At 46.4% G+C, this 27,976-nt stretch overlaps 1 protein-coding gene across 1 annotated transcript in view; it reads left to right on the top strand.

Moving 5' to 3' along the window:
* The first annotated feature begins 2,580 nt into the window (after window positions 1–2,580).
* Window positions 2,581–27,976, top strand: part of LOC144151073 (long-chain-fatty-acid--CoA ligase 4-like) — a 110,545-nt gene continuing 85,149 nt past the window's right edge. The window contains exons 1-5 of the mRNA XM_077682294.1: window positions 2,581–2,697; window positions 3,987–4,187; window positions 14,275–14,452; window positions 19,240–19,346; window positions 20,176–20,311. Coding sequence (XP_077538420.1) covers window positions 2,581–2,697; window positions 3,987–4,187; window positions 14,275–14,452; window positions 19,240–19,346; window positions 20,176–20,311 — 739 coding nt within the window. The remainder of the gene's footprint in view (window positions 2,698–3,986; window positions 4,188–14,274; window positions 14,453–19,239; window positions 19,347–20,175; window positions 20,312–27,976) is intronic.

Here is a 27,976-nt window from a genome sequence, read left to right as displayed (position 1 = left end):
TCATTCAAGGACATGCGGGTATTGTTATAAACGGACAAAAAATAATCGTAAAAGGCATTAGCGATGTGAGTGGGTTCCGTCACGGTTATTCCATTGTGGGTAATTTTTGGTGAAAATGTTTGGTGAAGCCTTAACTGTAGCCGTGTTAAGGAAGGTATTCAACATATTCCATTGTTTCTTGGGGTCGTTTTTGTGTTTAAAAAATTATTTTCATAGCGCCGTTTTTTCGCCCGTTTTAAGAGAATGTTCAGGAGGCCGCAGTATTTCTTGTACCGCTTAGCTAGATTGGAATTAAAGGGCTGTCTTTTCGTTTTCTTGTTCCGATTATCTTTTTTTCGTATGCTACTAACAGCCCTTTAGTCATCCATGGATTGTGCGGATAACTGAATCTTTTTTTACATTTAACCGTTGTGGTACTTAATGAAACGGCTTTTAAGAATTCACAGGAAAAACGTTGCAGTGCTTCCTCTGCATTATCTATCGAATTAATGATAGACCAGTCGGTCGCCACGATAGCTTCTTTAAATCTAACTGCGTCAAACACGGAAGTAATGTGGTAGTTGCGTACTCTCGTTACGTCAGCGTCAAAAATAAGCAAAACAGGAAAATGATCCGTGATATCTGTTTAAAGAACAGCTGAAAATGGTTGGGGTGATATGTTAGATAGTGCATGATCTATTAACGCGCGAGGACCATTGCGCACGCATCTTGTAGGTGCATGTATTAGAGATTAAAATCCAAATCCAGAAAAGCAGTCTGTATAAGCAGCGTACAAGTTAGATTCGGTGTCCAGTAAGTTAATGCTTATGTCACCTACTAACAGAACGTCTTTATTTTCAAGTGATATCTGGCATAGGATTGTATCTAGGTTGAGCAAGAATTCAGTGAAGGAAGATGACGGGGAACGATAAATGCAGCCAATGACAAAATTTTTACCATGTGGAAGGAATGATCGATCTGTTTCAACCCACACCGATTCACGAAGATTTATGGTAAACGACAGATCATGTCTGCGTGTATACGGTATATTAGGAGAAATGAAAACTGCTGTACCTCCATGACTATCCGAAATTCTATGACAATACTCTGTTTGATACGACGGGAAACTGTACATATTACTGTCAGATTTAGAGAGCCATGTTTCAGATATACATATGAAGGAAAAGGAGTGGTTGAGCGTATCTATGAAACATTCAATCGTGTCTAGGTTTTTCTTAAGGCTTCGTGCATTGAAGTGAATTAGGGAGTGCCTATTTTCAGAAATACGGAATTTGGCTTCTTCGGGGGACAGCAAAGCCATCGGTTGCAATGTCAGAGCGACATGTCTTTCATTTCTACGCACCCGCTCATGACCGGTTGCCGGTTTATGCGCGCACGGGTCGGGAATGGAGGGAGGGACGTGGGAAGGAAGGGCGGGCACGCGCACCCCAAGGTTTCTGTTGGCGTGAGGTTTAAACGGGGCCGTCGACAGCCCAATGCGACCGGTCCCATGTCCTCAGTGTTAGTAGCACAGGCGTGTTACACACAGTAAGATGCGTACGACATGGGCGGGAAAGAGACAGCTCTGCGTTTGTCCGCTAGGATAAAGTTCGGGTCTTTCGAAATTTTATTCACGCGAAACAAAACAAACTTGTCTTGTTTCGCGAACTCCGTGGAGGGCACGCAGTTTCGCAGGTCTTCCCTTTTCACAGAGTGGAAGGGCACTAGTTTTTCTATAGTAATTTGATGCCCAGAAACAAAAGCCTCATCTTTGGAACCCAGCAGGGAACATACTGCCATGAACCATGTTTTGGGTTTGTTTGTGTTTTGTCTTTGCCGACCGGCTGCACCGGGGTATGTTTTCTGTGTTATCCGTGGGCCAAGTGAAGCGCATGTTCCATTCTTTATGCCGCATGTGTCATCTCCTTTGACGGGGAGAGTGTTTCGAACTAACATCACCATCCTAGAATAATCTTCTTTGATATACAGTGTTCTGTATGCTATTCGACTGTTCGAGGAACCCTTGCACTGAGTGATAAACGCCGACAGAGCAGACGCCGCAGCATTCGACTAACCGATGCTCGCCTGCGCACGTCACTTTGTTGACTGCTGCTTCGCCGCCTCCGTATTCTTTGAGTTGTTAGGGGAGCACAAGTTCGCTCCAATAAACTTGTTTTCCTTGAAGACAACTGCGTCGTCTTTGGCTTCGTGAGAATACATACGCGGCAACTTACCAAGGCGGGTAAAAACTGCTCGCGCCATGCTAGCTAAGCAATGCCGGTTCGTTTGTATGCCTGCTCGTCACCATGCTTGCAGGATTGCTCTGTCGCAGGATCGATTTTCGCACGTCATGTGCACGACTTTCTCAGGCACAGGTGAACTTCATTTTCTCTTTTGTGTTACCCTGAACTGTGTGCGTCGGTATAATCTGTAGCTGAGCGTAGCATATTTGGCTGACAAAGACCACTCTATGTTCAATACTGTGGTTACAAGACGCATGTTTTGTTTGTTGAAGCTACGCACTGTTTCTTTTCGCCAACCTCTTTGCGGATTCTTTTTTTCTTGCACTTTCTAACACAGAGTCACCGGCAGTAAGAAGCCATGCTACTTGGGTTTCTATTCCGGTTGCTTGTCTCTATTTACGACATTTTCACCCTGCCAATTTACATAATTGTGCAGAGACCGTGGGCCCGTGTCCGAAAGCAAAATGTCATTTGGGTAAGCATGAAAGGCTGGCTTTCTTTTAATCACAATATGAACAAGACGTTATGTGATTAGGCCTCGAATGGAGGGCTTGCATAGATTACCTTTCACTTCTTCCGGCTCGTAGACCTTCGCTTTCGCACGTTTTCGACCGCATTGTGCAGCTACTGCCCGGGAACAAGCACGCTTGATGGCTTTGTTTTTGCTTTCAACTGTGAGCTTTTTAGGCTCATGATTCAAACTAAACAAACAGAGTGCACCCTTCCCGCATTTACTGCGCGTTGAAAGCTGCACGGTTTTTATTTATCCACATATATATCTACGCAACGTGAACGAATTGGCTTAAGGTACAAATCATCTACTATAAAAATCCGTGATCATCGATAGGGGCAGAAACCGATTAACTTTAAAGGTGGACGGCCACTCTATAATGAGATTACATCCTTTAGGACGTAGACGGGTCTGGTAAGCAGCTGCTAACGCTCGGTAGGTATAGCTTGCTAGGGATCGAACTAAAGCTTTTCATTTTGGGCGTAAGGATTGGCAAATGAGGCAGACAAAAGTGCCAGGCACTTTATGTGGCCTGTTTTGTTCATGTGAAGTAATGACTTTGTCTGTTAAGGGTGCACTTTAACAGTACCACGGGTCCACCAGCTGAGGGATAAAAAATATGCACCGCGTTCACTAGTTCTCAATTAAAGGGACCCTGCACCACTTCCGATAAACGCTTTTGCTCTTTCCTTCACCTCTGGAAACATTCTCAAAGCTATAGTTACCATGAGCACAGAGCGGCACAGCGTGATTTGCTCGTCGCAGCAGAACTACCCGCCTTCCGTTTCTGCTTTGCATTGTGGCGTTGTTCTTAAGTGGCTATCGGGTGCGTTTATTGCTGCAACAGAAAGGAAGCGGCCCATAGTCGCTACATTGCTGTAATGATGTAATTCGAGCACTCGAAGAACGCCTAGACTCGTGAAAGAAAGAAAAATCGTTTGAGCGGGTTTACAAGTTATCTGATAGGCATATAACAGTAATTTTTGGCTGAGGCACTTTGTTACTCCATAGTCTAAGTACTGGATGTGTCTGTTGACTGTGTTATGAAACCATTTAACATTTAGAAAAAAAGTCGAAAAAGGTATTGCAGGGTTACCTTAATTATAGGGCTGTGTCCATTACCTAAGGTTTGGTCTGCCCCACAAACGCTACTTTTGCTCATCGTATGCTGAAGTCCACTGTTGCGCACAGCCTGGTATTGACATCGTGGCGCCCACTGAGAAAACTGCCCCGTTTTTTTTGCGACAACGCAGGCAGGACCTCTGTCCAGCGAGATCGGCGCTCCATTCGTTCGATATACGCCCGACGTCACGAAGTCGCAGTACAAAGGAATGGACACAATTGACGCACTATTCAGGAACGCAGTGGCCATGCACAACGTAAAGCCCTGCTTTGGCACGCGTGCTTGCAAGAAGGAAAAATTCGAAGAAGTCGACGGAAAGCGGTTGGTCCTGGTAAGTGCCGGTTCACAGTTGTTAGGAGCGGTTCAGTGGCACCACACTTTCATCTTTACCGCCGCATTCCTTGTTGTGCGAGTTCTTCTCATGTTTTTTTTATTTAATGGATTGTGTAAGTCATTAAGCTAAGTACTAATTAGTGTACGGGGATTAAAAACTGAAATTGTTGGTTTTCGGAATGTACAAGCACGCGGTTATATTGACCGGCGTAGGAGATACGGACGTTGCTTTCGTGAGGTGGCTTTAGAGTCTCGGGCGTTGGTACTTTCGGTACTCTGGATCGTCGGTTTTGCTGATATAGTTGGCTTCAAAACGCGCGTTTGATCCTTAACGGCGTCAGATTGCCCTCTTGAATCAATTTAATCGTCTTACAATGTCCCACCTTTCCCCAGCGTTCTCACTGGAAATTCCAACCTCGCAGGAACCTACCAAAACGTTTGCAGGCAAGTGCGTAATATTTCGCACAGGGCAAGGGGTCGACTTGGTAGTGACCACTGTAAAAGTACTTTGCAGAACTCTTTCGACGGGATAGTTTCAATGGCTCCGGAACTTGGAAGACCAACGTGCTAAATTTCAAACTGCCCACAAAGCAAGCGTTCGCCCACAATATTATGAGTGTATGAATTGTTTTCACACCGCTAGTTGTGGGAAAACAATTTGCATTACACTGACCAACTCAAGAGTAATCACTTCTTAAAGAACTGCGATGATCCGGAAAGCCGCACTAGAGAGGGTACGAATAGTGCACGCATATCGTTTCGCTTATATGTTTCATTTACGTCAGAGAGCGTCGGGGCAAAATAGGGCGGATATGCCGGTATATATTTCTTTCGCTTCACAGAGGTTGCGATGAGGCACATTAGCGCGTTGGCGTGAAGAATAGGCAAGGCGAAGATTAAGAAAAGGTGGGAAACTAATGAAAAGAGGATGAGGCTATCAAACGGGTGGAGGAGCAGTAAGTAGAAGGAGAGTAGATATTGGGAAAGGAAGGTCTATAATAAAGTTTGCGGTTTAGTTTCCTGAAAGAACGGCAGCAGAGTTATGCAGTGTTTGTCGTTGTGAACCTATAGCAGCCGCTGCCGTCGCCTTCATAATACGGGGAACTGGATTCGCTGGCTGCCCTCAAACGAATAATGGTTTTCGTTCCCGGGGCGATGGGCCCTCCCATTCTGCAACCACGGGAGACTGGCTCTTCGGAGAGGTATCTGTCGGCGCGAGTCCTCAACTCCAGTGGACTTAACACGTGATGTCAGGCAAGGCGATTCCTCCTAGGTCTTCCTTCAATAGCTGACGCCCTGTAATAATCTGTTTGGAGGTACTGCGTAACATTTGCCAGGTGTATGGCACAGGTACGGGAGTACAGCTGCGCTGGAAATCGCAGAACGTGAGAGCTATGGTTAACCAGCTGTTTTTAAAGCGATAGCTTTCTTAGTGGGACCGGTGGCGCCCTGTCAAAACACTGATGCGTTTCCCTATAGACAGGTTGCTCGACTGAAAAGCGCTGATGATATCTCTGGACACACGACGCGTGCGTGAAACCGGGATTCCATTGTGTCAAAGCGGTTACTTGTAAATCGCGAAAAAGGAACGGCTCTCGTGTCGATGATGAAGAAGGAGTACAGAAGTATACCTTTATCTTATGAACTACGTATCGGTATACATTTAGATCGTTCGTAGATGCGTTTACTTAGTGCGCGAAAAATCGTCGCATGTATTCGTTCTTCGTTTGCAATTGGGTTCTCTGAAGGTTCGACGATCGATTGGACGCACTTTCCTTGGATTGGACGAAGCTTTCGCGCTTCTTTCAAGTTTCTTTACGAAGGGATGGTGAAGCTTTTTTACGCGTCACTGATCAATGAATACCTCGGCCCTTTCTGTGCTTAGAAATAATATGGAGCGCGTATTTGATTCAGCCGTGAGAAGGATAAAAAACATCATTTCCAATTTGCTTGCTCCGCTACAAAGCTAAGTTAACACATCAACCGCTGCTATCGTCCGCGCTGTGACTTCCGCAACATTGATACTCAGATACCCGCAATATCAGCTTTAATTGGCCCACATTATTAGTACCGGCCTACCGCTCCTTGCCAATAACTAAGCAGCACCGCGAAGCTCTCTCAATCTTTTATTAGAGCAGCGGCCGTTCCGGTCGATGTATAGCATTTGGTGATGGTTGGTGGTAGAGTGGACGGTGGTTGGTGTCGCGCCGGAGCAGTCACCAAGACCATGTTTATCGAAGAAAGAATAAACATAGTCTCTTTACATGACCAGCCCAAATCCACTTCTTTTTCTTTATTTCAACTATGATATCGTCTATTCTGGTTTGCTCCCTGATCCAGGAAGCTCGTTTGCTGTCCCTAAGTGTTGCTCCTATAATTATTCGTTCCATGGCCCAGTAAAGTACGTTGTTGGGCTAGTTGGTCGATCATTATTAACAGATGTATAGCGCAAAAAAGACGAAGGACAAAGAATGCACGAGGACGAAGCGCTAGCGCTAGCGCTTCGTCCTCGTGCATTCTTTGTCCTTCGTCTTTTTTGCGCTATACATCTGTTAATTCCATGGCCCGTTGAGCCGACCTAAGTTTGCTTTCTTCTTGTATACCCTAGTTACACGTCTCAGCTCCGTATGTCATCACCGGCAGAATGCACTGGTTCTATATTTTTGTTTTGAGTGACAGAGGTAGCTTACTTTTCATTATTTGAGAGTAATTGCTGAGTGCTCCCCATCCCATACCTATTATGCGCCGGATTCCTCTCTCGTGGTTCGGGTCAGCACTAACCATATGACCGAGGTAGTTTTATTCTTTTACGTCTGCTAGCGTTTCGTTTCCTAAGCTGAAAAGGACGCTTTTGGCATGCTTATTCTTCATTACTGTAGATTAATTAATTAATTAATTAATTAATTAATTAATTAATTAATTAATTAATTAATTAATTAATTAATTAATTAATTAATTAATTATTTTTTATACAGTATATAGTCTTTATTTTTAACGAGGCGAACCAACAACCATTATGGTAACAGAGTGAATACCAAGGAATCAGGGGCGTAGGGAGGAGAGGAGGGGGGGTCAGCCCCCCAGCCCCCGAAATTTCGTCGTTGTTTCATGCACGGCGGCCAAAACAAACACCTGCGCCGGAAACCATCCTAGGATTATTTCTAGGACGCCAGAAGTCCTGTCCGGAAAGCGCACCTACACTCCCTTGGTGGCCCGTTCCTTCCTGGCACGCCTAACGCTTTCATTCACGGGGGTGCTCTGCGAGCTCGCGCTCCGCGGCGCGAAGGAGAGTCGCCGCTCAGAAAAACTAGGGGAGATTCACGGGCGAAACCGCAGGCCTGGCTGCTACAGTACCTCCATTCAACCAGGGCCGCCGCCGGAAAGCATTGCACTAACGAATTTGTATTTCGTCTCTCTGTCTCTCTCCCCCCCCCCCCTCCACTCTCTACAGGTGGCGAACTTACCTGCGAATTTACTGCTGCCGCGCCTTTTGTGCGGAAAACCATCTATTGCCACGGCTACAAAAATAGGTCGTTTTGTCCCAGGAGCGGCGCAGCAGCAGCAAATTTGCAGGTAAAATCGCACCATGCAGAACGGGCTTTCTTTATCAATGTACATATATTGTTGGAAGTGACACTTTTGTTGCCTTGATCAAAATGTATTCTTTTTTGGCGTATATTCTGTAATATATTCTGTTGATATATAAAATATGTTCTGTTGACGTATTTTTGGGTGATTAATTTTGCTGCAATTATCCGCAGTACGCGACGGTTGATAAGCTGCTCGCAGTATAAAAGGCAGATGTGTTAAGATTTGTCCCTAACCGTCGCATGTTTGCAAAAAAGAAAAACAATATTGAATTAAAAAGCGACAATTAAATAAAACGTCCACCCACAAGTTGTTTTTTTTCGTGCTTTTAACGTTTTAATGTCCGCTCCATGCGTTGTTAATTTTAGGTGAATTAGTTCATTACTTCTATGTTTGTTAAGCGTATATTTTTATATTTGTTCTACATTTACATATTTCTTTAAGTGCTATTTCTTCTTATGTAGACAACAGAAAATTGGAAGCAGTGATAGCAATTCTGCCACAATTTTCGGAAGATGCGAAATATTTTATTTTCCTTGTTCCTTACAGTTAATAGTTATGCATGTTATCAGTTAATAGTTATGTATTTATTATACATAATTTTAATCCCTTAAAAAATCATATGACGAAGGTTGAAGTGCAATCTCCCCCCTCCCCCCCCCCCTTCCCCGAGCAAACATTCTGGCTACGTTTCCTGCAAGAGATGGGCTTAGAAGTAGAAGGCCAATAATCCGACGGAGGGATGGAATAAAGAAATTCGGGAGAAACAGTGGAATCAAGCAGTGCAGGGCAGGAGCGGTTGGACGCCAATGGGGAGGTCTGCACTGTACGTGATCAGGCTGATGATGATGATGAGATGATGATGATGATGATGATGATGATTTACATTGTTATTGATCTGAGTGAACGGGCAGTGCGCTCCTTCGCTCGCGAAGTTAAATAAACATGCTCGGGTAGTCCCCTTTCTCCCTTTTTCCCCGATGTGGTCCCGAACGTACCAATAAGGAAAATCCATAGCACTGAAAATTGACGCGTACACACTCACACAGAGAGGGCACGTTTCCCTATATCACAGATGAACATATGGTTGACCTCGGTGAGGTAATCTGCCTAGGGTCACTGTCCTTGAAACTGGAGCCACTATAGGTAATTTATTTAGTGGCTCTAGTTGGCACCACCAATGTCTAAGCGTCGAGAAGACACCCGAGATCCCTTCTCGTACTCCCACGGTCGGCGACTTGTTGAACTGAGGCCTAGAGAGTCATAGGCTTAGAACATGAACACGCGGCATACCGCAGCAAAAGGGAGGCGCCGCGCGAGCCTTTTGTCATCTCTCCTGACTGTCTCATTCGGCATTCGGACGGGATTCGGGTAGCATTCGGCCGCGGGGGGCCTGGGTGGCCGCGGCGTACGTCCAGAAGAAGCACGGATCGCCATCGCGGAGTGCGATTGTACACAGGCTAAGTTGTTTCGCCGCCGATGAGTGTGGAGGGAACACGGCGGACGAACGGCTTGGGTGGGCGAAACCGAAGAACGGCGAGGATGAATTTCGCAACACCCATGACGCCATATTACACGACTGGCCGAAAGGAAGTGCGGAACGTTAATGTTCAACTGCTTCCATCAATTGTTACCAAACATAAAGAACTCTCACCATCAAGCTCGGCGACCATCAGTCCCAAGAAATTCAACCCACCGCACAAAGTTATCCTTCAGGGAGCAGTAATCTCATCGACACTAGCCAATCCGAAGACCCACAGAGCTTGAAAAACATCCTACTTAGGGCTTCAGTAACTACTGCACGCAGACGACAAGAGCCATGCAGACAAAATGCAAGTTTGGTTCATTCGAAAGATTACCTCGTTAAAATAACACTGACACCACCTTTAGCGCAAACTTCACTCAAGTAAGCTATATAATTAGGAAAAAAGAGAATGGCCATGCGGCCCACTAGCTCATTTCCCGCACTAGAACCTATGACGTGTTATGGGCAGCTGTGCGATTGGCTGCTGCCGGCAAAATCAAACGCAACTTAAAAAAAGTCATAAGCTTGCAGTACGAGCTATTTGGGCCTAAATTTCATGCGTATTCTTTTTATAGCAGTAAGAATGGTGGGATAAACAATGGAAGTTATGAACGCACACGTAAACAGAAGCATCAGCGCGCGCGCGCACACTAGACCGGTTGTAGCTGCGCAGCTGTCCGGCGCGTTGAGCTTACACTGACCATTGACTGTGTTTGTCGAGCATGCCCAATGTTTCCCAAAACAAGTACTATCAACCGTAACAAACATTATCCAGTTACAAACCCCTAAAAAAACAAAAACAAACAAACAAAAAACAAAGCGAGGGTGGACAGCGGTTCCGAGCGGTATGGTGGCGCCATCTAGAAGGACTGATAGCAAACAAGGTGTTCCGCCTGGTACACATTTTAACGTGCACTTCAGTACTTGCCCTGGATACGTCATCACAGACGTCACGCAGATACGTCAACACAAAGAATTAAAATTATGGCTTAAATTGTTTAATTCATCAGCGAATAAAGCATCGCTTGGTGCAGGACAAGCGCTGGGGGCACTATAAAACATCAAATCTTTCTAATAAAGCACTTATATTTTGTCTACATGGCCCCTTTGAAGGATTACACAGGGATCTCCAGGACAAATTTAAGATACATTGCCAGAAGAACTCTACGAAGTTTAGATGGCGGCAGCAGAAATCAGAATAAAGTGCAGTCCAGCCTTGTGCGAGTACGAGTACACCACTAGTGATGCCCCGCCCCCCCACTTTCCGATTTAGGTAAAATAAAGCCACAACTAATACGAACAGGCAACGACAAACATTGTTGGACTCTACACGCACACCGACGGAAAGGCGAACGCGATGCTAACTCAGATTCACCAGAAAAATATATCGCAGATAAGATGTGCCATGTTGTATTGTACTCTAACAAAATAAGATGTGCCATGCTGTATTGTACTCTAACAAAACAACACCATGAGACCTCAGCGCGCTCCCAGGTTCGCCCTAAAAGTTCCCTCAACGCTCAAGTCCAGAACACAGGACACTACATAACACGCGAAAGCACCGTAGCAACACATAAATACAATAAACTGGCTAGACAACGAAGCCTCATCCCGGGACACGAACTCCTACGACTCCTCAACCCCCGCCCCCCCGCCGACCCCCCCCCCCTACACATGCTATTTCCCAGAAGAAACGAAATCAGACGACTAGAACTACATTAACCAAAAGACCAAAGCACCAGTCGCGAGACAAATGAACAACGGAAAATACGACGCAAGAAGAAATATTAGAACAGCATATCCAGTGAAAAAAATGTGAGGAACACCAAATGAGGGCACATCTTCAAAGACGCCACCAATCGTAACCAATGGGCATGGGCTACCGTCAAAACACAAGACACAGAAGCCACAAGCACCTGTCCCTGCACCGAAAACGCCGAAGTAGAAAAATATGCCACTGGTATAGGAGTACAAAAATACGCACACGCCACCAAATTCTTGAACATCTAAACTGTCTCAAATGACTCCCAAAAGGCATGCACACGCATTCTGCGCAACCGAATTCCCGCCACGGGACGCATGCTTTATGAAAAGATAAAAGGAACGGTTAGATTCAGTGTGGTTTGTCATGCCGGGATGCCGGGTAACGAAACAGCCACCCGATTCACCTGTGAAACCGCAATCTGGGCTCGCGGTGACAGCAACCAGCCGCCTAGAAGAGATAGATAGATGGATGGATGGATGGATAGATATTTGGATAGATGGATGGATGGCGGACGGACGGACGGACGGACTGATGGATGGATGGATATATGAATGGACGGACCGACGGACGGACGGATGGACGGACGGACGGATGGATGGATGGATGGATGGATGGATGGATGGATGGATGGATGGATGGATGGATGGATGGATGGATGGATGGATGGATTTAAATAATTTTATGTGGACAGCTGCTCCGTCTTTTCACAAGGCCGATCGCAACTTTTAACACCGCACTCCATTTGAAATGATGAGCAATACCATTTCTGCCAAATTCGAGCTGACACTTTTATTACACGCAATCGTAGATTTTTCTGTTCAGAATAGTATCCCAAAACATTTTTATTCGCTATTAACTTCATTGGTCAGTGATTCTGTGACAAGCGCCGAACTCACCCTACAAGGTGGCAAAAGGAAGTACAACTGGCGGATCCAACGCAGAGGTGGGAATCGACGTAAGGCGAAGCTTTCATCGTGGCATACCTCGGTTGAAATGAACTTGTGTGTGGCATTTTTTAAAGTGCCACTATCTTTGGCGCAGTAGCTGAATTTTCAGAACGGTGAGCAGCGCCGAGTGCGTCGAGAAATACGAGGCATGACGAGAAATGTTCAACGTCTCAATCTCACTGGCGAAGACGCCACCACCTCCAAGAGCAGAGAACGTGATACGCGCACGAGCTGGGGCGCCCCCTTGCCAATCCTTCTCCAGACAACCACACAGGTGCGGTACGGGAGGACAGCTTTATCTCGTCTATCTGCTCCCCCTGCGAGTAGTCGCTTTTCTGGTCCCGCGGGCGCGTACCAGCATTATCTGGTGTGCAATGAAACCCAGAGGCGCACCTGGCGAGAAAGCAGCAGCAGCAACAGCAGTTCACCCGTGAAACCGGGTTAGAGCCAAAGAAAGCTTCGCTTTAATATGTGTTGGATAAATTTTATTTTCTAAACTCTTCCGATTTTCCCGCTTGCCACCATCCCGTCTTACCACCTCCTTCAAAAATGTCCACCTATTCAATTCAGTTTCAAAAGTCTGATTAGGGGGTAGAGGTGAGTCCCGGGTGACCGACGCCCGCAGCTTGCCGGTGACCATGGCAGCTCGTTCCACGAGTCCGAAGTCCGAGCTCCCCAGCGCCTCCTCCCATAGCTCGCCTGTGGGGATTAAGAGGAAGTGGTCTTCAGGGCACGCCTACATGAGATAATGTCGGGTGAAGACGAAGGAGTCTGGTGTGATGGGGAAGCAGTGTTTTGGTCTGCAGTAGGCGCCAGATCTGACTCTGATAAAAGTTCTCATACTAAAAGACGTACGACACAAATCGGGAGATTTTTCTAAGCCCCCCCACTCACAACTTACCAAAGAAGAAGTCCTACTGAAGCAGTCGCAAACGGGCATTCTTCAAACCTCTGAAAGGATGGCCCTTACCAAACAAGACCACTTTCATGGCGCTTAAAACGCCAGATAGCGCTGGAGCAAAATCACTTCTTTGGTGAGTGAAATAGAGGACCAGAAGAAACCATGAAAGACCTCTCATCCCAGGAGTATCAAAAAATACCTATCACCTACATCAAACAACCCCACTTCAGTAAAGACCGACAGGACCCCCACTCGGACTCAACGCAGTCTACACAGTACTACAACGCCACTGCCTTGAGACACGATAGACAATCTAGTAGCCTCCTAAACCAACGGAACCCACACAGGCTGAAAAAAAAACCATTCATTCGTTCATTCGAGCACATCTTAATTACGCGTCTGAAAATGGTATATTCCGCACCCCGACAATCACCTGCAACGTTTTGGTCGGGCCACATACCTCGCGCCTAGCGCTGCGAGATATTGCGGGTCCGTGGTCATGCGCACAAATGCGTTGCCATGCGGAAAAGAGTGCGCAACGGAAGCCCTGTTGAGTTTTGTGGGCATGACGCAGGTGGACAAATTGTGTAATACGCGCCGTAAATTGGAGTCGTGTGTCCTGAAGGGTTCTGTTGCCCACTCCAGAGGCAACAACTTGGAAAGAGTTCCAATTCAACCTTGAGCGCGTGTGCTGTGTTATTGTTTTTGTGTGCATCATATTGTATCTTTCCCCATCATTGCTACTATATTTCTTCCGACATCTGGCGTAACGTGTCAAATGTACTGCTGGGTTAATTCATCGCCAGCATAAAAATCTCTCTATCACATCACCCCTAACCTCACCACTAACTCGACCTCAACTCAACCTCAAGCGCATAAAATGATGGCCATTGTTAATCTGGATTTCATTCGAGGCTTTCCTTGAAAGCATCATGTACTTTAATCGAGTGGAGTGTTTTGCTAACTTGGATAACAGTCGCATTTTTCTTTCATTATTGATCCATATTAAGCAACTTATGGTTCCACTTTATCGGTTTGACTAACATTCAGCCTATATGTATAGATCTGTTCGGAACATTATTGCCTTTTTCCGCCGTCTGAAATGGAGCTAGGCGTACCTCTCGTGCTCTTTCGCCTACTTTTCGTTTTCACGCTGTAGACTCTACAGTTGTCTGTGCGCATGTTAAAGACACAATATTTACCAAAACAATCGGTAGCAAATTCTGGAAATTTTCCGGTATAACCATCCTTGGAAGAAAAAGAAAAAGCTGCTGATGAATGCCCGCGTTGTTCAGCAATAGTTAAGGACCAAAATTTGTTTTGATTTGTTTGCTTTGATGTACCCACCTGTCCTTGCAGTATGACCTGGGCGAATATAAGTGGATGTCGTACAAGGAGGCGGACGCGAATGTGGACAAAATCGCCGGGGGCCTCACGGCGCTCGGCATAATGCCCTATTCGCGGATCGTAATCTTCGCCGAGACACGTGTGGAGTGGATGCTCACGGCCCTCGCCTGCTTCAGGAGAGCAATAGTCGGTAGGTATACGGCCTGCTTTTAATCCTCGCTGCTTGCAGTGGGGTCATATAAAGGGCGCCCGAAGTTTATAAACAAAAATAGCGACTGCTTAAGTTTTCCCACGGCAGCCAAAAAGCTCGGCCCCCTTTGCTTTTTCTCGAACAAAAGCGTACCAATCCATTAGGGAAAAAATCAGAAGAGGTGCCTCCGAGAGGGACTAGGGGAACGTGGAGCATAAACTTAAAGGGGCCATGCAGACAAAATGCGTTTGGTTCATTCGGTTCCTATCAAGGTAGTACATCTGATGACCCTGCAGCGGTTTACCGCTAAGGATCAAACAAACACGTGTTTTATTCGCAAGACAGCATAAGACGGAACTACATACCAGCTGAAGTTATCCTTAAGGGTGTGGTGAATACAACTGTATAGAATACAATTTAAAAAATTGCATTGTACGTTAGGTGGGTAATTTTATCTGTTTCATTTACAACTTTAGCTTGAGACGGGGCACAGATCAATTTGCCCGTACAAGTAAGAGCCAAGCGTGTAATGGGCCCGCAAACAGACTGAATGCTGCTAATATTGACAGTGGTACATGTCGTAAAATGCGGCATAAGTGATTTTTAATTTGGTTACGCTGGAGGCTTTACCTGCATTAAAAAAATTACTAAAGAATAGAGCGATTTTTCACATTCCCGACGAGTTTCGGGCATATAAACGAGAAAATAAACAAAATACAACATTGTTTTGCCGGAACGCACTAAAGACAATGCTAGAAAGTGGATAACAGTTCTGCGTGCTCTAAATGCCTCTTTAGAAAACGTATTTTCAGGAACGTGTGCACTGGACCGCCTTTTATATATTCAGGCAGAATAGTGAGAAATTCAATGCCACACAGTTAACATACGTTCGCGCATGGAAGAAATGGTAATTTCCTGCTTTGGATAGCACGCATTGCTGATTTGTTGACCCGGCGAATCAGCACGATTACAGAAGCAGAGTGGCACCGGCGGAACTTTCGCGGGGAAACTTTTCTCTGTGTTCTTAAAAGGTGAGCAAGAGAAAAAAAAAAAAAACGCCGAAAATTTGCGTGTTTCTGCTCCTTCCAATTTCGCTAACCAAACTCCATAAACCCGAACAGTCACCAGGAAAAACATTCTACTCTGTGAAGGTGGCTGACCAGCGAAGCTGTATAAAATCACATCGGTTATAGAATGTGCGCGTGTTTATTTTTCTCATCATTTGGTAAAAGTAGCGACCATGTCATTGTGATTTCTTAATGAAATTTGAAGGGGCTAAAGTTTTATTTTAGCAGACAAACAGGGGGCTCTCCGTTTCCCTCCCGTAGAAGCCCCTGTATTGACAGCAGACGGGAATGCTGTTGCATTTACAACTTCACCGGGAACTAATTATGACAAGCGCACTGTAAAGAATGTCCGAGGCTCTGCTTTACCGCAATGCACCTGAATGATCTATTGGGGCGTTTGCAGGTACAAATCTGGTAAATATAGAGGGCCGACATAAGGACAGACTAAAAAATGTGACGTGTGCTGAGCTATAGCGCACTGCAAATCGCCGTGAGTGCAGGGCTCAATGTCACAGCGCTGCAGCCCACACTTTTAGCGTCCAATTGTATGCTGAGTATCATTATTGCCCTATTTTGACACTTTAGACTTCTCTGTGCATTGTGAGGAAGCAGCCGGATGGACATTTATTAAAGTGAAAACGAAATTCTGCGTAATGATGAAGTTGTCTTAGCGGGGCCAACGGCCATATAAATTTTGTTATAAAATTTTCGTAAAACAAGAGTTACAGCCGTCTGCGGTTACCATACTCCTTCCCCAGGGGCTCGTGTATTGACAGGAGACGGGAATTATGCAACGTTAGCAAATTCACGGGGAATTGCTTATGGCAAGTAAATGAAATTCGGAGACATGATACAGTCGCCTTTGCGGCCAATTGTCATACAATTGTTTTGGGGAATGTTGTGATAGAACGAGTGTTACAGCCGCTTTCTGTTTAGCATTCGCGATAAAGCTGGCTATGCCGCAAGGCGTTTTTACCATCCCCAGATTTGTTGACGGACACAAAATATCCCCGCAACCGCAGCCATTAACAGTTTCGCTGTAAAAAAGGAGCCATTTTTTTTAAAACCATTATGGTGTTCTTGCCGAGATTTTGGAGTGTCCTCGCTATTTTGTTCTTTTTTCATCATGTTTTGACGTTTCAATATGAAAAAGGAAGCCCGAAAAGAACAGAACTACCGCTGGCGCTGTTTCAGGCACGGGGCGCGAGCATTGCGGAGGCGGGAAATTTTAATTGCATTCGATGGTAGCAGTGAACGGATAACGGCGCTACAGCCCATTATGGCGAATCACTGCTCTGCACTTCCGGAAGCTTTCACGTTGAGGGGAATGGCTTTAACTCTTTACTACACGGGCTTTTTCGTCAACCGTGTAGTGAGTGACTTTTCTCTCAGATCGGCCAGGGAACGCATGAAATCGTATCATTAGATAGTTATGCACTACCACCTATAGAGTCATAAGTGTCCTCCACCTGATAAATTCCTCAGCAATATTCAGCAATCGACCTAGAGGCAGCTTACCGACTACTGGAGATATATCCAGTAGCTTACCGACCATATTGCTCCCTATGTAAAGCTGAAAGAGCAGATTTAGCTCATATATTGTAGGGCTGCCCCAAGGACGATATTCATTTTTTCGGTTCAGTTAAGGTTCGTGTGCAGCGTGCTATAAAAATGACGGTTCGGGTTCTTGTTGAGCTCCGGAAAAAAATATCGGTTCGGTTCCAGTTTTTGTTTCGGTTCGGTTACGGTCCGGCACCCTAGTTTAAAGATGTCAAATGTCGGCGTGCTTAGGTTATCATCATCACCATCATCATCATCATCATCATCACACCATCACCACCCTGATCAGATCCACTGCAGGACGAAGGCCTCTCCCACTGAGCTCCAACCACTCCTGTCCTGCGCTGGTCGAGTCCATTCTTTGTCCCTTTCCGCCTTTCCGCCTATGAAACCTTTCCGCCTATGACCGAGAACAAGTAAAAGAAGTTATTGGCACCGCCAAGAACCGAACCTGGAACGAATAGGGCAACGGAGCGAGGGCCCGTTGTCTTACCGATTGAGCTACGAGCCCACGTGGAGAGGGGGGTTACAGACGGTTCACTGACCGAGCACGTCTGCGGGTTTACCCTCTGCGTTCTCGCTTAATGCCACGCGATAGCGTCACGTGTGACGCTATCTCTCGCGCCGCTGTGTGCTTCGCCCACGGCACGTGTAGTGGCCGTGTGTGCGCCATGCGCATGCGCTAGGAGTTAGTAAAAATTAAACGAAGCTCACACCAATGCATGGCATCTCCCGTCTTCTCCGTCTCTGCCGCCGATCTCGTTGCCTCCGTCGGCCGCAGCAGAGACTGAGGAGAAGTGAGATCGTCTAACACCGGGTTTGAGCTTCCATTAATTTTATAAAAAAAGTTTCCACTCGTGTGCTTCACCAATACACCTCAACCAACCACTGTTAATGAATCACGCATTGGTTTAACCTTAGCAAAGAAAATCTATTTGAAGTAATAAAGGGTGTGGTTAAGTGCATTTCACTTGTCTCTGGTTTTACCTTTGTAGAGCCACGTCTGTGAATTCAAGTGACGTCTCATGGGTAATCGTTGTGGATGTCGTTTACAGCTTCGCTTTCCAAGCACCTCCACAGGGTGGATTGGCGTGAATATTTTTCAGTGGGTTTACATTCTTTGTGGTCCGTCGACTGGGAGGCTGAAGGGAGCTGGTTCCACGCGCTTGCAATATTTCAGATACGGCTTAGCCCCTATTTTCAGCATGATTGGTATTTATCGCTCATTATGAGCTTAATAGCTGCAAATATAAAATTCGAGCGAGAAAATATACGAACAAAAATTATATTTAAAAGATAAAGTGCTATGTATACATGAGCTTTTCAATGTAAGTACATACGTATGCGCAGTTTTCTTAAACCGCTCGAGAGCTCACCGTCCGAGCGGGCCCTGGGCTCGAACCATTTCACGGAGCCCTACCAGCTCGAGACAGCCTCTTAACCTTTCATGCCACCACGGCACATTAGCCCATCGATCCCACGCCACCAGCTCAATCCTGCCCAACCGCATTAATCCAACGCCGAAGAACGGCTATGGCGACTGGTGCAAAACCATGCCCTCCTTCCCTTGTCGCTACCGCCTCCACGTATTTACCCTTCTATCTACCCCGCCACCGCTGGATTGCCCTGCCGGTGGAGCAGCGGAAACGCCCTAACATCTCTGGAACTGTCCCCACAACCCCTACCCCCCTTACCAGACAATGGGCACTAGCTGGGTCGAGGCGCGGGGCGGCTCCCACCTGATTATTCAACGGATAGACAGGCAGAGGGCTGCTGCGGTCACCGGAACGCCGGTCACCCCGCCCCCTTAAAGGTCCTTTATATACCCAATAACCCCCCCCCCCCCTCTCTCTCTCTCTCTCTCTCTCTCTCTCTCTCTCTCTCTCTCTCTCTCTCTCTCTCTCTCTCTCTCTCTCTCTCTCTCTCTCTCTCTCTCTCTCTCTCTCTCTTAAAAGCAAAAGAGGTGCTGAGGGCATTGGATCCGCCCGGCCGAATTTAACAGCGTAAATAATTTAAGGGACTGAATAATAAGAGAAGCAACTTTACAAAAAGAAAAAAAAATGCGCCAGCTTGTTCAGCCCGTACTGCGATTCAGCCTCTTGAACAGACCCATGGCTTTCATCGCCTTCTTGTTAAATGCTCGTTCCATTTCTGGCGCAGTGTGCACCATTTACGCAACGCTGGGAGAGGAAGGAATTGTTCATGGCGTCAACGAAACGGAAGTGAAAACTATCGTTACTTCGGAGGAACTGCTTCCGAAGGTGTTGGTACGATGCTCTCGCTATTTCATTTTTTTCTTCTCATGAACACTAAATGCGAACTTTTCTGTAACAAAAACCTTACATGACTACGCTCAGCCGGTGAAGTTGAACCAAAAAATAGAATGAGAAACATTCAATTTTCGGACAACAAAGTAAATAGTACTCATTTAGAATGGCGGCGTGGACAATCTCGCCATATTTTTAGATTTTGTTTACCTAATGGGGAGGGATGGGAATGTCTCGATTGCGCACGTACGCCCTCCCCCTTACCCTCCTGTCTGAACTTCGGGTGAGGGTGAGGACGGCGAGGGTTGGGAAATGTACGTGACCGCGGCCTCCCTCTGCCTATCACCAAATAACGACTACGGATTATTCTTTTTCTGCCGCAAGGGATGCACCAAGCCCACGCGTATACCACGCCTGCTCTTGCCACGTATATAATGCATTTTTCAGGGCCCTCGAGAAGAACCAAAAACCAATAAATTAACCGGAACGCTATGTAGAGTAGGCCCAGTGCACATAGAAGTTTGTTTTTTAAAATTTGAATGAATCTTTTGGGGGTTTTGTCTTTAGTTTTGTCTTCTCTCCTTGCCATGCTATGTTCTCTTTTTTTCGTGTGCTTGGATTTAAACAAGAATGAAATCACACACTGGCCTTCTTTAATGGATAAAACTAGCGCAAAAGTGCTTGCGCTGCGGCACGACGGAGATGCCGACGCGGGAGATGGCCGCAAATCTTTTGCAAGTAGTCTAGTAATAGCTTCAGCGTAAACAATTACCGGTCACCTATTTGGAGTGGCAATTATTTAGCTGTGCCCTTTTCATGGCGCTTGCAGAAACTGCTACCGAGGCTTCCCAATGTGAATACTATAATTTACATGCCGGGAAGGTGCACGTCGAAACCACCGCCTACAGGGACTTCGGCCAGTGTGATGACATATGAGGCGCTCGTCAACACCAAACCGCCACAAGGTGCGTACTACAGCATCCTCCCATTCTTGGACGTGCTCTCTTACCAAAAATATTTTCAAAGAAAGGCTCACGCTGTTCGTATCAGAATTAGGCACATTTGTGTCTACTTTCTCGACTAACACTTCACGGCAAAGCAACATGCACCCAGGCATAGCAATACGGGCCTTAAAAGCTCTGCAAAGCGTATGATACCTTTCGTGATCATTCTCGGCGCTCTTTGAGCGCGGTAACGTAACCCTTAAACAAGAGGTTTTATATCATTGATCATAGAGTAACCGGCGCTACCCGTCGCTGTGGTTCTGTGGCTAAGGCGTTGGGCTGGTGAGTCTAATGTCGTGGATTCCGATCCGGCCACGGCGGTCGTTTTTCCGTTCGGGGAGAGAAACGAAAAAAAAAAAAAAAAAAAAGCCCGTACGCGGAGATTTCGCAGCACGTTAAATATCCCCAGGTGGTCAAAATAATCTGTAGCCCTCCACTAAGCAAGCCTCTTAGCACATACTCGTAAAAACAACCATCTCCCGTTTTTTTAAGTAGGCGCAATGTTGTCTACTGTCTGCGTCTTTCCTAGGGATAACATTCCAGTAAGCATGAGAATTTCGCGTCGTGTGAAGGCTCTTTATAGTTTGATTTCGAACGCGTCATCCACTGCGTAAGTAATGTGTTTCGAAACAAGAATACCGTGTGAGGTTGGATCGCTCCGAAATTGTGCTGTTCGTAAATATCACTTTTTAAAATTCCCTACACATGAATAAAAGGGCTGTTTCAAAGAAGAGTAAACAAATGTGTTTTTGACTTTAAAGGGTAGTCGGAGCGCTCCTTTTTCTAGTCTCCAGCGTAATTTTGCCAAAAAAAAGGCCGTATGATTTGTGTAAATGCGCATTAAAAACTGTTGCGGTTTGTCTTAAATTACAGCATGCTCGCGATATCAGTGATACAGTGAATTACCGTACGCTGCCAATCATATTTACGCTTTCTACGGGTCACTATATTTTGATGAAAATATTATGCTAAATGAAATGCAAGATGGGACCTGTTATCGGTTACAAACACTCCTGGGGGCGTGTTTCACCGCAACACAAACAAAGGACAAAAGACCAATCACTGAAATGAATCAGTAAGATTTAAGGAATAGCGAGTTGCGGCCTACAATTTCTCGCTTTAAAAATTTCTGCGCTTTGACATTACGCGACGCTAGTGCGGCGTCTTGCGCTTAGCTTCTAGGTTGGATAAGATTTTTGGTACAAATTGAACGCCGACTCCGTCATTTCCCGAATTGGTTACGCTGGTGGCACAGCAAAAATGAGTCAATTAGGTGGATTTAGGCGATCCACGGTAGCATTTAAGACCTGTCATCATGTCTTCGTCTGCACAACGCACCCAAGGGAATAATCACGGCGGAAGGAGAGCCCGCGAATGATGAGGCCCAGCACAGGACTCAGGAATGGGGTCTTCGCAATGCCGTTACGCAATGCTAGCAAAGTGTTTTTTTTTTTTTTTAAGAGCGAATGCTCTTTATAAGCGACCCCAAACCATCCACCGCCGGCGGCGGCGGCGTCGGCGGCGTTGGCGTCCGCAGTGCTCCTCTACATTTAAAAAAGAAACAGCATCCGGCGCCAGGTTTCGATCCGAGGACTTTGCGGGCCGCAGCGCGACGCGCTACCGACCAAGCCACAGACGCGACGGTGATATCAGTGTTAGACGCGCCTTATATCTTTAACGCATTCAAACTACGTCGTCAGCGGCGTGCGTTGGCGACTCAGCGGCGTTATAGCGGCTTGATAACTGCGTGGTGTACACGTGATACTACAAACCCGATGGAAGAGATGGAAGAGAAGGCGGCGAGGGGGTGGGCTGCGGGGGCCGAGCGCAAGCGCCGCAAGCGGGCCGACAACCGTGCATTCGCACTTTCACATTCTCCCCCTCGGGGAAATGCGGGGGAATTTTTTTGCGTTGCGCAGTGACACAGGACAGACCACAGTGTCATACTGGACGTCGCTTCTGGGTCAAATTCTCTGCCACGGCCGCAGTAATTAGTCGTCTATGTCCACGGTGACGAAACAGACCCATGGTAGCGTCTTCCCAAATTGTGTTGTACGCAGCGGACACTTTGCAAGCTAGAGGTGAAAAAAAAGTGTTGAAGCATGCGTAATACATCTTATCAATTCCATCCTTCAGGTGCTAAATGTGCCCCCCCCCTCTCTTCGAAAAAAATGGCGTGAATTTGCTGTGGACAAGCGTTCTAAATTACTAGAATTTGTTGGTTAACGCGGCTATTAGGATGCAGGAAGGGTCTCCACTTATGTTTTAAATTTTTGCTCTAACCAGTCGTAACTCTTATATAACCATTTTATATCATTCTATGGGCCATTTCTTTACTTGCGACTTTGCATGCGCTAAACGTAACTATTACTGTCCAGCTTAAAGCATTTCCAGTGAGTGCACCCATCTACTCTTAGGCAACTTTTCGTTTGACAGGCCACTCGTGTACAGTGAAACCCGAATATAATGAACTTGGATATAGCGAATTATGCTTTATAGCGAGCACTCGAAGTTCTTCTGGCATTATGCTTGTAAAATGTATTTTTTTATAACGAAATAAACATTAGATATATCGAACTATGAGCGCGCGCGATCGGTCACCAAGCGCCTGCCAACGTGCTCGTGCGCCGGCTGCGCCTAGCCTCCGGGCCGTTGCGCTGTACGCGCCCGCTTCCGTGAAACGCACCAGCGGGAGCAATGCACGGGTAAATGATGAATTAAAGGTTAATTTCCTTCCTGCAATCGAAATGATCAGTCGTGTCTGACAAGGCGTGACTCGAGCCATAATTCGCAGCTACTTTCACCATGCTGGACGGTCAAGCGGGCGCGGAAGTTGCGGGTGCAGTGCAAGGCGGCGGCGATATTGTCATGCTTTTGGGAAGAACTCGCCAATACTCCAGACGCTCTGCCAGAAAACGTTGCCTTCAAGGACTTTTTGATGGTCGACGACGACGTTGCTGTGACAGCGACGCCGCTGGATTCTGAAATTGTGGCTGATGCGATGGCGTCTGGTGCCGGTGCCACATAAGAGCAGCCGCCGGAACACGATCTCCCTCGCCCGATGGGGCAAGAAGCCCTTTCTGCTACCGATGGGCTGCGACGATACTGCGCCAAAATACAGGGAAGTGGACTGGAGTTCGTCGAAATGATGCCACGTGTCGAGAATGCGATTCTCATTGATGGTCCTAAATGCAATGTATAGGCGAAAATCACTGCCACTGTAAATAGATGTGCATTTATTTGCAATAAATTTCTTTTGGAGTAGATTACTATTCATGGTGAGCGGCATGGTCTTTCTTTTGTTATTACGTTTTCAATCAACTGTTCACATTGTTTACAACCAATCTGATACTGAAGTTTGTTATAAGCGGGTTCGGTTATATCGGACTACTTCGTATTCGCAACTCCAAGTTCCGCAACGCAGATTGGCAATACTAGTGTTAAAACTTTATAGATCATCATCATCACTGCACCGATGAGATCATCATCATTGGTGCTGCCTGTCATATCGCGGGAGCAGCTCACGCTCGAGCTGCTTCGTCTTCATCTAATTCGCCATCTTGTAAAAGAGAAACACCATCGCATCACCCGGACGTCTCGGCCTTTGGTTTCTCCTCTTTTTTATATGGTGCCGATAAACCCGGGAAAAAGGCCCTATGCGATTCGGAGTCGTCCGAAATTTGGCCTATTAGAAGGAGGACCCCTCGATGCCGACGACGAACTGTTCTGATTCACAGAACGACGGTGGTGCTACCGAAAGCCGAACGACGCGATGGAACGACAGACGACGATGTGCCCTCACCTCCGACTATTGCCCGATAAATCCAGGTCCCAATTTTATGAACGGTGAGCGGCATTCTATAGCTCATCGATCAATGCAAGATGCACAACCCGAACAAAGCATTCCTGTGCCTACGATCCGCCTTGACGAACTGAATATGCAAAGAGAAAAAAAAGGCCGTTAATCGCTCAAGAACTGTTCTGAGACGCGAAAACGATATTAGACTCGTCCATAACGATCCCTGATGTTGGCGGTGTGTTAACGAGCTTTCTTCGCCAGCTACGGAAAAATGAAGTTGAATTGAGATTGTTGAACGAGGAGATCGAATCATTTATTGACATCGAAGACTTAGACCAGGAATTTACTACAAACGTTGACTATGAAGACGAAATCACGCATATTATGATCCGTTTATATTACCAAATGACAGACAAGAAACCTGAAACCATCGAACAGTGCGAGATCATTGAGAAATTGTATTCTTCGAGAAACTTCAAAGAGTTTCTTCCACTTACGGAACTATGCCACGGCACACCTGATTTTGAAACCATTGGTGAACCTGCCGTGTTGCCAGAAAAGTCGCCTCTGTCAGATTTCTTCCCTCACAGAGAACGAGAGAATGTGTCCCCTTTGTTGGCTGCCTGTGAAGTTCAAGCGGAAAGTGCCTTACATTCGCGTGAATTTGAAGAGTGCGCCGACAGGACCGCGAGCAAAACGAAGGGCTCATCGACTCCCATTGCGTTGACAGAAGCTGCGTATGCCGAACGTCTCGAGCATGAGACCACTAGTGCCAATGTTCAAAGAGAAAGATGAGACGCACATCGACCTACATACAAGCGATGCACAAAACTGAAGAGCAGGATCACGTTTTTATAAGACACGCAAGGAAGATGGCCGCAGCACGTAGTCGAAAATGCATGTTAAAGAAAACAATATACTGCAGAAGCCTTCCGAAGAACAAGGCACCTAACAGCGACAATCTGATTTCGAGAGTCCAGGGCTTCAGCCTGCAGAAACCTCTGAAGAACAAGGCACCTAACAGCGACAATCTGATTACGAGAGTCCAGAGCTTCAGAAAGAAGCGGAAGCCTCCAAGACACTATTCGGAGATCGCAGTGATGAAAGCTGAGGAACTTGCGTCAGAGTACAAGAACGTCCAAGACGGGCTTCGTATTTCAGCCTGGCTGCGTCGTCTGCGCCGGCATTCTGAACGTGTCTTCAAAAGACGTCCCCTGTGGCAGTTTCACCTTCTGACTGCCCTATCGGATCGGACCGCACCGAACTTATCGTAGTTAATGGACGCGGACCAACCCCGGGTTCTTTGTGGCCGGGGAAGATGTTAAAACTTTATAGATCGTCATCATCGCTGCACCGATTAGATCATCATCATCGGTGCTGCCTGTCATCTCGCGGGAGCAGCTCACGCTCGAGCTGCTTCGTATTAATCTAATTCGCCATCTTGTAAAAGAGAAACACCATCGTATCAGCCGGACGTCGCGGCCTTTGGTTTCTCCTCTTATTTTAAACTAGTCAAAACAACCAAAATGGCGCTGCAAAACAGGTCTTCCGTCGCAGTTTTGCTTGCTGCCGTACTAAGATTCTTAGACTGCGGAGTTGATTCGCATTGTTTTGGCGAGGAAAAGCGCACGATTTCAGCCGACAACCTTGCCTTGATGGGGTCAAAGGTCGGAGCGGTGAAACGCCGAGGTCGTCGCTCTGTGCGTGCAAACGTCGGGGGTGACCGAGGAACCGCGCATCGCATTTCGCTCAAGTTCATCTGCCTCGCTAGCGAGCCAAAAATCGTGGAAGGGCAGTGCTCGTTCGTAGCAGTGCTCTCAGAGAAGTGCAAGCACCTTGCTGCGGCTCTCATCCACTGCTGCTACAGGTAAGTCGTACAGTTTAAACTACCACTGTTCAGGCTGTGATAGAGCTTCGCCGTAGCCCTATGAATAATGATCTGGTGAGAGTGCAAACTGCGGAAAAAATTTGAATTGGAAGGTATAGGGCAATAAGAACACTTTCGGTTTTTTGTTTGTTACCTTTACGCTCGCACTCATGGCGCGAGGCGCGCTCTGAAGCGGAGCACCTGCAGCTGGCTAAACTTTGTACGAAAGCGAAAACTGTTATGTAGTTGACTCGGTCGTCCTCGCGGAGACTATTTACAATGGCGAAAAACGGAAATGCCGTATACTCGAGGTATGGGCGGTCAGCTTGCCAATTTGTGTATAGCATCGACAGGAAGGTGTGCCGGGGCTTTATCACCAGTGGCGAAAGGGAGAACAAAAAGCGTAAAATTTAAACAGCTTTTTCATGTCACGTAGCTTTATTAATGACTTCGGTAAGTTTGGTAGATGGCGTGTCACTGTGTATATTTCCACAATGCTACCCCGATTTTTTTTGGTCGCCTTATGGTACCTGCCTTCGGTTTGTTCGATATGACCAGTGTAATTTATGTCACAATCTTGTCACTTTGAATGATTTGAAACGCATATATTGTCAATTTATTATTATGTTCCACTAATACGTAAAATAATTAGTCAGTTTTACTCTCGTGTTTCATTTAAATATAGTTGACTTCCATTACTTCTACGTGTAGAAACAGATTTACCAGGCATTTAACTTCATGTTAGCAATTAAGTAGTACAGCAAAACAAGACTGGAGGCACCATGATTCTTAGTTGTGGCGTTGGTCGGTGGCTGGCAATCGCAAAAATTTGTCGCTGTGAAGTCAAAGACTGAGCGTGAAAGTGCCCGGTGAACGGCAACAACTTATTTTACCGATTATCTAGCCCAATTTTTAAAGTTGCCGTTAAGATCAACATAGAGAAAGCCATCTTTTGAATGAACGAAACTTTTATTTTTTGGGCACGGTCCCTTTGAACTACAAACTTAATTCTTTTTCGTACTTAGTTAAAATTATTCTTTCAGAACCGGTTCGCGAACCAATTCAGGCTTGGTAACTTAGTCGAACCGGAACTGAACCGGAACGAAATTATTTCACCCGAACCCGAACCGTAACCGAACCGGTATTTTTTCGGTTCGACCACACCGCCCATATATATATAGGGAGCAATAAAACTTTGAAGATGGTAGAGAACACAAGAGAAGAAAACTTCGAACAAGGTAGAAACCACGATTGTTGCCAACGTTTCAGTAAAGAGACTTGCTTTCGTTAGGGCAAAGACGAAAGCAAGTCTGGAAAGTTTTTATATATTTATATATATATATGGGGGGTGTATGTATGTATGTGTGTATAGAGGAAGAGAGAACGGAAGGAAAGCCAACAAACTAGGCCGCCAAAAAGCGCCCTTGACAGGCTGTAGACACTCGAGTCACGGCGATATAAAAAATAGGTCCCCTTCACCATCTACAGAATACAGTCGCCCAGGTAGCCGAGTTGCTGAGACATCGGGCGCTCAATCCGAAGGTCGTGGGGACGGTCTCCCGGCCCCTCAAAAACATCCGTTCAATGCGGTGCTCGCTCGGTTGGCATACTCTAAAATGTCAGCCACGACACGTATCGCCCGGCAGGAGCAGAACGGAGGCGTCCTAATATTCGAACAACCGCTCAACGCGCATCTCGCTTGGAGAGTGCTCGCGTAGCGAAACGTCATCATTTGTGAGAGAACGTTTGCGAAAAAGCAGACGAAGACGGTGAAGCTCTCTGTAACGCCAACACGAACTCTTCAGGGATTCGTTCAACATGACACCACTCCGCAGAGAGTTCGTCTTTCGCAAATTCAAATTCTAGGAGTTTCCTGTGCCGAAGCTACACTCTAAGCTGGGTAACCCTTAGTAGAGGTGCACATTTTCGAATTTTTGTAACCTCTAATTTATAAGCTACA

The sequence above is a fragment of the Haemaphysalis longicornis genome, unplaced genomic scaffold, assembly GCF_048455015.1.
Source record: "Haemaphysalis longicornis isolate Haplotype H1 unplaced genomic scaffold, Haemaphysalis longicornis Haplotype H1 scaffold_1, whole genome shotgun sequence".
NCBI lineage: Eukaryota > Metazoa > Arthropoda > Arachnida > Ixodida > Ixodidae > Haemaphysalis > Haemaphysalis longicornis.
The sequence above is the reverse complement of the archived record's forward strand: the minus strand, read 5'-3'. Positions and strand labels throughout refer to the sequence as shown.